The sequence below is a fragment of the Triticum dicoccoides genome, chromosome 2B, assembly GCF_002162155.2.
Source record: "Triticum dicoccoides isolate Atlit2015 ecotype Zavitan chromosome 2B, WEW_v2.0, whole genome shotgun sequence".
NCBI classification, from domain to species: Eukaryota; Viridiplantae; Streptophyta; class Magnoliopsida; order Poales; family Poaceae; genus Triticum; species Triticum dicoccoides.
Window position 1 is genome coordinate 633,733,741 of NC_041383.1, and position 7,884 is coordinate 633,741,624.

Sequence of the window (7,884 nt, forward strand, 5' to 3'; positions counted from 1 at the left end):
ATACATGATTAGTAAGCGGTTCAAGACATCGAACGAAAAATCAAGTGAACTAATGAACAGTGTGATTGATCAGACAAGTACCAAGGAGCAAGAAAATGTATGCGCTTTAGCAAGGGATGAGCGCGAAATCCGTTGCTTGTTCTTTCGGTAGCCTTCTTTCATTTCTGAATTTGCTTGCGAGCAGTCCTTGCATTAGTATGAGTTCGTTGACCGCGTAAGGGCGATCCATCTTGATGAAGAATTCCATGATAACGAGAAATAGAAATTAATCGTTCGATGTCTGCTCGTTCTCCCCTCTTCAATTCCCAATGAACAACATGATCTTGAGCTATCATTTGTTCAATTTGGTCGATCTGATACTTAGTTAACTCATTCATCTTGATATTCCCACTGATACCTAATCGATAACGAAGCTGAATGGCTTTTTTCGGTCCAATTTCATCCATTTTTGTTGAGGCAATTCTTACTTGTTCATCGGGAAGTGATCTAGCTCCTGAGATATATGACATTCTTTATCCTTATCTTTTCCTGGTCTTCTCGGCTGGAATCTAGAATCTACACCTCTCCAAACACAAACGCAATATCTTGAGTACCCAGAACCATGTTCAGTGCTGCAAAAGCGCAGTTGTAGCCCCCTAGAATCTTCGGCTCCTCGTTTTTATTCAATTATGAAATGACTCATTTTGATGGAGATTTGTAGCATCATTCAAGTAAATACAAATTGAGATCATAGAAACATGAGCTTGTGATATAGCTACACCTAATTCTAGACCGGTTAATGCTAGAACTATAAATAAGGGACCAAGATCTCCTATGAAATAGAAAATATTATTCAGAAATAGCATAGTCCAAGCAAACCCAATTAAAATCTTTACTAAACTATGACCGGCCATCATATTAGCAAATAAACGTATTCCTAAGCTTAATGCACGAAAACAATAAGAGATTAGCTCAAGGAGTACTAAGAAAGGTGCTAACGGCAGTGGGACTCCCGCAGGTAATAAGAAGCTAAAAAAATGAAGCCCATGTCTTTGAAATCCAACGATCGTAATGCCTATAAAAATGGAAAGTGAAAGAGCCAAAGTAATGAGAAAATGACTTGTCACTGTGAAGCTAAAGGGTATCATACCCTGGGGATTACGAAATAACGAAAAAGTAAAAGTGACCGAGATGCGAGGGAAAAACTTTTGTTTCACATTTCCGGAAAGACCACCTATTTGTTTGTTTACCAGGTTCAGCACGAAATCATAAATAAGCTCGACCAAGGATTGCCATGCATTTGGCACTGACTTTCCACCTCCCTTTTTCGTAACAACAAAAAAAGAAAAACGACCAAAACGACAGTGAGCAGCATATACAAGACTTCATTTGTAAATGAGAAATAAAAGCTGCCCACATGAAGATCAATTATTGGGATAATGGCAAATTGATCCAATGGGGTTTACGGGTAGGCACCAGGCAGATTCTGGATAAAATTATCCATACCACCACCCGCCCGAATATCCTCTAATATGACCTGCCAAGTTTCGCCATTTCAGTGGCGGGCTCCCAATACTGTTCTAGCTAAATTGACTGCTCCCTGTTCGGACTCATTTTGGCCCAAATACTCTTCTATTTGTAAAACTATTGTGACGCCGGCAATTCGCTCAGGCGTTGGCGTTATATCCAAGTTTGGCGTTATAGCAAAGTTTTGAGAGATGTTGGTTGGGAAAAAATCATGTAGATCGGGAAGACGGGAACACTTACTACGAATTGGTTGATTCGTTGTAATAGCAGCAAATATCATATTTCTATCCTTCATATCCGTAGAAAGAAATCTCATCTCCAGGTAACTCCATCTTTTTCAGCTCTGCTTGCTCACTTTTGAAAGGAAGACTTAGTTTTAGATCGGCGTTGGTTTTTCCAACGAAAAACAAGAACATTCTTTCACGAACTTCCATGACAAAATGCTAGTTGCCTTGTAACGCATACACTGGAGCGTTTGTCCCATCGACGAAGGCCACTATACGTGTTTTCTGAAGAGCAACATTCTCTTATAACCAAACATCGCAAAGACAGAAAGGAGTATCCTGAACGTAAGGCCAATGGCTAGCAGACTTCGCTGAACACTCACGATATTCAGCTAAAGCTGGATGCATATTATATCTTGCCTTGGTAGAGCGAAACTTTGAACCCAACACAAGCAACTCTCCCGGTTTAGCGATATTGATGGGTTCCAGCCTCATTCCACTAGCCCTAAAAGCATTCTAAATATATAAAAGAGGGGGAATGGATTCTACAAGAAAAGGCGGGCAAAGGTAGTTCAGGGGTCAATTCTTGGAGCATAGCTCATTTCTAGGTCCCCAACCCATCTCGTGCTCGTGCTGTACGCGATCGAATCTTGCGGCAGGATAGAGCAATGGAATCACCGAGTCGTATGAAAAGAGGGCTCTTCTTTTTAATCTTAACACAAAGGCTAGCTCCCCTGGGGGTTGTCATATTACAATCATTTGTATTACTTTCCTACCAATCCTGAACTAGCTATGACCCTTATAGCGAGCCTCGCTTTACCGTTTCAGATAGAAACATATGGCGCTCCTAAAGTCGATTGGATACTTTCTTTTTTATTGAATTAAGCTAAGCCGTGGACTTTCTCACATGAAGAACTCCTTCTTATGAGCTCATGGACTTGATCAATGCTAGTTCAAGTTCACGTCATATTAGGAAATTAGTTCATTAATTCGTTTATTTGCCAACGAAGAAGCCTTGCGCTACTCGGAAAGTACTGACTAGAGGGGGGGCGTGTGGATCCACAGTCCTAGCCATTCTCACAACGGGATAATAAAGCGAACAAAGACCATGAGAAGAGATTACAACATCCAGAACAAAGCCTGTCAAGCCAACCTTCCCTCATTGCGAAAATGCAACATCCGGCGTACTCATTGGCTTTGACCTCAGATTCATTACTTGCTAGATAAGTAGTTTACATAACTGTCACAGCTCCAATGCGATAATCTTGTTAATCAGCAAAGTCGCTAGCCTAAATAAGGAGTTTACAATCGCTTGACTATAAAGTAAAGAGCGGCTAATGGGAGATTGCTTGAGTAGGCTCAGTAAGGGATTACCCGTGGGCAGGGTGAAAGAGCTTTCATTAATAGTATGAACTGGTGGATCAGCAAGATAGCTAGAGCTCCTTAAAGGAAAGCGAAATCCAATTCTATATTATATCAAACTATAAAGCAAAGATGAGGAAGCAGCGCCTTTACTCGCTCGAATTAGAGGAAAAAGGCGATATGCAGCAGTAACAGCTTTTCTTTCAATAGTAAGCAGGAAATGCGAATAAGAGAAGGGTAGAAGAAGCGATCCGCGCATTTCCTTATTTCACAACGGATTTGACTCGTTAGAGAAATCATTTCTTAGGTATGCTACATTCTTTGAAGAAAGAGTAGGTTCTGCTATTTAAGACTTAGAGGAAGTGATTTCCGGGAACTAGCAGACCAAGCCAATCAACAAGGAAAGCCTGTCAAGCAAGGAAGCCACCAAGCAAACCTTTAATAAGCATCTCTAGCGCAGTCACTTCTCTATAGAAAGAAAAAACCTGCAGTCAAGACTAGTCACATTAGTGAAACAAGTGATTCGCTGACATTCAATTCAAATAGAAAGAGTAGTCACAGCTGCGACAAGTTGCTCTAAGAGGAAGGAGTTGACTTACTTTCAATTCCTAATACAGCAAGAGCGGATTTATTTCATGTAGCATTTCTACCCCTATAGGATTTCCCATCTTAACCGAGAATGGGTGCCCACCTTGTACGTACCGAGAATGGGTGCAGCCCACCCCATCTAAAGTAGCTTGAAATTCGTTCCTCTACAATCCAGAGAAGTCCGAACATGTACCGCGATCTGGACGGACAAAGAATGCCGTACACTTGAGTGACCCCCTTTTTTGTGACCACCACCAAATTCAAAATAAGAGGTGAGATCACCCTGCAAAAATCCTTTGTAGCTCTTAAAATATGGGCCAACCTCTCCATTAATATTGATACTCACTGCACCTCCTTGTACCACTTGTTTAATCCAACCTCTCCACTTCTCACTAAAGAAAACCCTTTTTAAGCAAAACCTCTTGTAGAAAATCCCAAGTCACCCTGTCATATGCTTTTTCAAAGTCTAGCTTTAGTATGACCCCCTCTTGTTTAGTCCTCCTAAGCTCATGAAACACCTCATGGATAGTGACCACCCCATCTAAAATATTTCCGTTTTTCATAAATGCCGTCTGACTCTTACTCACCACATTATCTGCAACTCTCTCAAGCCTATTTGTCAGTACTTTAGTCACAATTTTCTAACAAACATAATATAAACATATTGGCCGATATTGCTTGATAGTTGCAGCATCTTTCGTTTTAGGAATCAGAGTAACCACCCCATAATTAAGTCTTCTAAGTTGCAACTCCTCAGCATGCGGGCTATCAAGCATTCTTTTGACCATCTCTTTAACCAACTCCCAAAAATGTTTCTAAAAGATTACTGGTAAGCCATCTGGGCCAGGAGCTGTATTGGTTTTCATCTCTTTAACTACTAACTCTATTTCCTCCATAGTGAAAGGCTTAGTCAACTCTTCATTGTCTAGTTCTGATAGCATGTGCTCTGTTGACCAAGGGGCTTCCACCAAGAGATATGTCCCCCCTGTCCTCTAAACCAAATAGTCTCTTATAGTAACTAGAAATGTGTTCTTGCAACTCTTTCTGATCTTGTATAACATTTCCTTCATGTTCCAAAGTAGCAATATTACATTTTATGTGTCTTCCATTGGCAGCACTATGGAAGAATGAAGTATTTGCATCTCCCTCAAGTAACCACTGACAAACTGATTGACAATGTGGACTGCATGAGCAATGTCAGGCCGGGTCACAGTGAGGTACACAAGGCTGCCTACAAGATGACGATAGCGAGTGGTATCCCTCAAGAGGAGTACCATCACTAGGGCGCAATTGGAGATGGAGCTCCATGGGTGTAGTGGCAGTGTGTGTATCAGTAAGACCTGAGCGTGAGATCAAATCCTGAGTATAGCGATGTTGAGAGAGATAGTAACCATCATTAGTTTGATCAACCTCAATTCCCAGAAAATAACGGAGAGAAAATCAATCTGACATCTTGAATTGCTCACTCAACTTTTTATTAACAAAAGCAATGTAGTTCTGATCATCTCCAGTGATCAACATATCATCAACATAGAGAAGAAGCAAGGTACGACCGCGGTCAGATGTATGAGTGAAAAGTGCAGGGTCATGCTCACTAGCAGAGAAACCAGCAGCTTGAACCACAGAGCTGAACCGCTCAAACCAAGCACGAGGTGGTTGCTTTTTTCCCATAGAGGGCCTTTCGAAGGCGACAAACATGACCATCAGGAACTTCAATACCCAGAGGTGGCTGCATATAGAAAAAACTCATGTAGATCACCATGAAGGAAAGCATTTTTGACATCCATTTCAGAGATTTGCCAAGATCGAGCTGCAGCCATAGCAATCAGAGTACGAACAGAAATTGAAACAACGCAACCGTACTATCTATTTACGATAATTTGATTGCTGACAACACGACAACATCACGCTTCTCTTTCTTATTCTTATTTATATAACTGTCACTTTACCGGGCCGGAAAAGTGACACCATCACATCTCAGGGTCGTCTGCTTGGAACAAGAAGGGTCGTCGTACAATTTCGGCGATTACAAAAAGGAAGGAGGCGAGCTCCCTATCCCTCTTTGTCTTTCCACTTCCCTCGTTCAGGAACAAACACTTCGCCAAATTCTTTTGAGTCCCGGCCCGGTTTTTCCCCACTAACCAATTACGTTACGACCACTGAACAAACTTGGTTGACGAACATGGTTTATGCGCCGCTAATCTAGCGGCTTGTCGAGCATTTGACAAACTCACACCATCCATTTCAAATGGGATTTGTCCCGTGGACACACGAGCAATCCAACCCGTTGGATTTCCTTTTCCTCTTCCCATTCGAACTTCTGCGGGTTTCCCCGTAATAGGAAGATCTGCGAGAACTTTTACCCATATCTTACAATTTATTTGGAATTGTCCGCTCATAGCACGATGGAATTGTCCAATTGTAGCCCGACGCGCTGCTTCAATGGCTCGATATGAAAGACGACCAGCTCTACAACTTTTGGTGCCATATCTTCCAAAACCAAGTTGTGTACCATCCGGTTCGCGACCCCTACTATATCTGCATTTAAAATATTTACTATATTTCGTACGTTTCGGATATAGCACGTCCCTTCTTATTTTGACTATATGGGATCCGCACTTTGACACCTGAAATTCCGTTACGAGTAGATACTTCCGCAGGAGCATAATCGATTTTCTGGTTAAATACATTATAAGATGTTTTTCCATACTTTCCGCATTCAGTTCTAGCTATTTCCGCACCCCCTAATCGACCAGAACAACAAATACGTATCCCCTCCACCCCTTTTGGCATTAATAATGGAATATCCTTCACTATTTTACTAAAAATGGAACGAAATGAGATTGGATTGTTCCTCAGTTGAAAAGAGATGTCTTGAGCAATCAGAGAAGCACTTTGATAAACAGATTTGATCTTTACCGACTCAATTAAGGTATTAGTGTTTGTTCTATTAGACAAAAAAGATCGCATTATTTGCACTTCGTTCAAATAAGAGTTGTACCCGTACGGAATTCTCCTCTTTCTCAGTATGATCTCTATCATCATCTCTATTCCCTTTATCAATTTTCCTATCCTACCTAGGTCTATGAATTTCTCTATCAATTCCATTACCTTATCCTTACCCATGAGGTTCCTACATATGATCCTAAATTGAGCTAGGAGTTGTTTCCGGGCATACTCAAAAAAGGGTTATTATACACCCCAACCCCATCCCTTGGAAAAAAGAAGGTAGCACCGAAGAAAGGAAAGAGCGATATGGTGGTTTTTTTGTTCCCGCGAAGCGAAGATCATTCGCTTGGCGAATGAAGTGGATCAACCTCTTTTTGGCTCGGGCCAAACACTTTTTCTCGCTGGTAGAGCTTTCTAAAAAAAGCGATGCGAGAGCGTATTCTCTTATCTAAGCTTCCTCCCTTCGCTCCCCCCATCGTAGATGGTTCAGCCACACCCGGTGCCACGAAATGATTGAGAACTAGGACGGGGTCGAAATGCATTTTATTCTTAGTATTAAAAAAGTATTGCATGACCGAATAATTCAAGGAGGGGCGCACAGTGGGGAGGGTCCTTTTTAGTAGATGACTCGTCGGGCCGTCAGAGCGGGACTTCTTTGGTAAAAATAACTTGATTCTATTCCTTTTTAGTAAGGAGGCGGCATTTCCCATAAGGAAAGGTATGTCATTTACAACCCCGGCGTATTGAGGCCGCTTGAAGGCCCCGCTCACCCGAAGTGATTTATCAAAATTCTTCTTTCTCGATGGTGATCGGTCATGGTATCCATAACGTTGCATCTTTTTCAGCCAAATCCGGATTTCGTTTTGCTTCTCCCGGTCGATCGACTCGACTCTTTTCCCTGCCCCCCGGCCTCTCACTTCGTTTCGTTCTTCCTCTGTACCCTCGCTTGAATGAAGACACCCGATCGGCCCGACTTTCCCAAATGTCGGCCACCAGCCCTTTTCCTGTAGTACGGGTCTTGATTTCTTGTCTTGTTTTCGTTTTAGTCGTGGTGATCGCCCGGGAAGAAAGAAATGAATGAATGTCCTTTTGGGAAAATGTAGAATAATACACCTACCGAGACGAAAGCCAAGGGCGAGTTTCGTAGGTGGACGTATCGAACTAAAATAAGATCTAAGATTGACATCTTGATACAATGATTTACCATAATAATAAATAGAGTCAATGGTGACAGAGCCGTGGGAAGAGCCGCTTC

At 41.9% G+C, this 7,884-nt stretch overlaps 1 protein-coding gene and 1 pseudogene across 1 annotated transcript in view; both read right to left on the reverse strand.

Annotated features, from left to right (window-relative positions):
• Positions 1–656: 656 nt before the first annotated feature.
• Positions 657–1,438, reverse strand: LOC119361069 (annotated as a pseudogene).
• A 5,519-nt stretch (positions 1,439–6,957) lies between these two features.
• Positions 6,958–7,884, reverse strand: part of LOC119365283 (ribosomal protein S3, mitochondrial-like) — a 1,805-nt gene continuing 878 nt past the window's right edge. The window contains exon 2 of the mRNA XM_037630902.1: positions 6,958–7,884. Coding sequence (XP_037486799.1) covers positions 6,968–7,884 — 917 coding nt within the window. The 3' untranslated portion in view covers positions 6,958–6,967.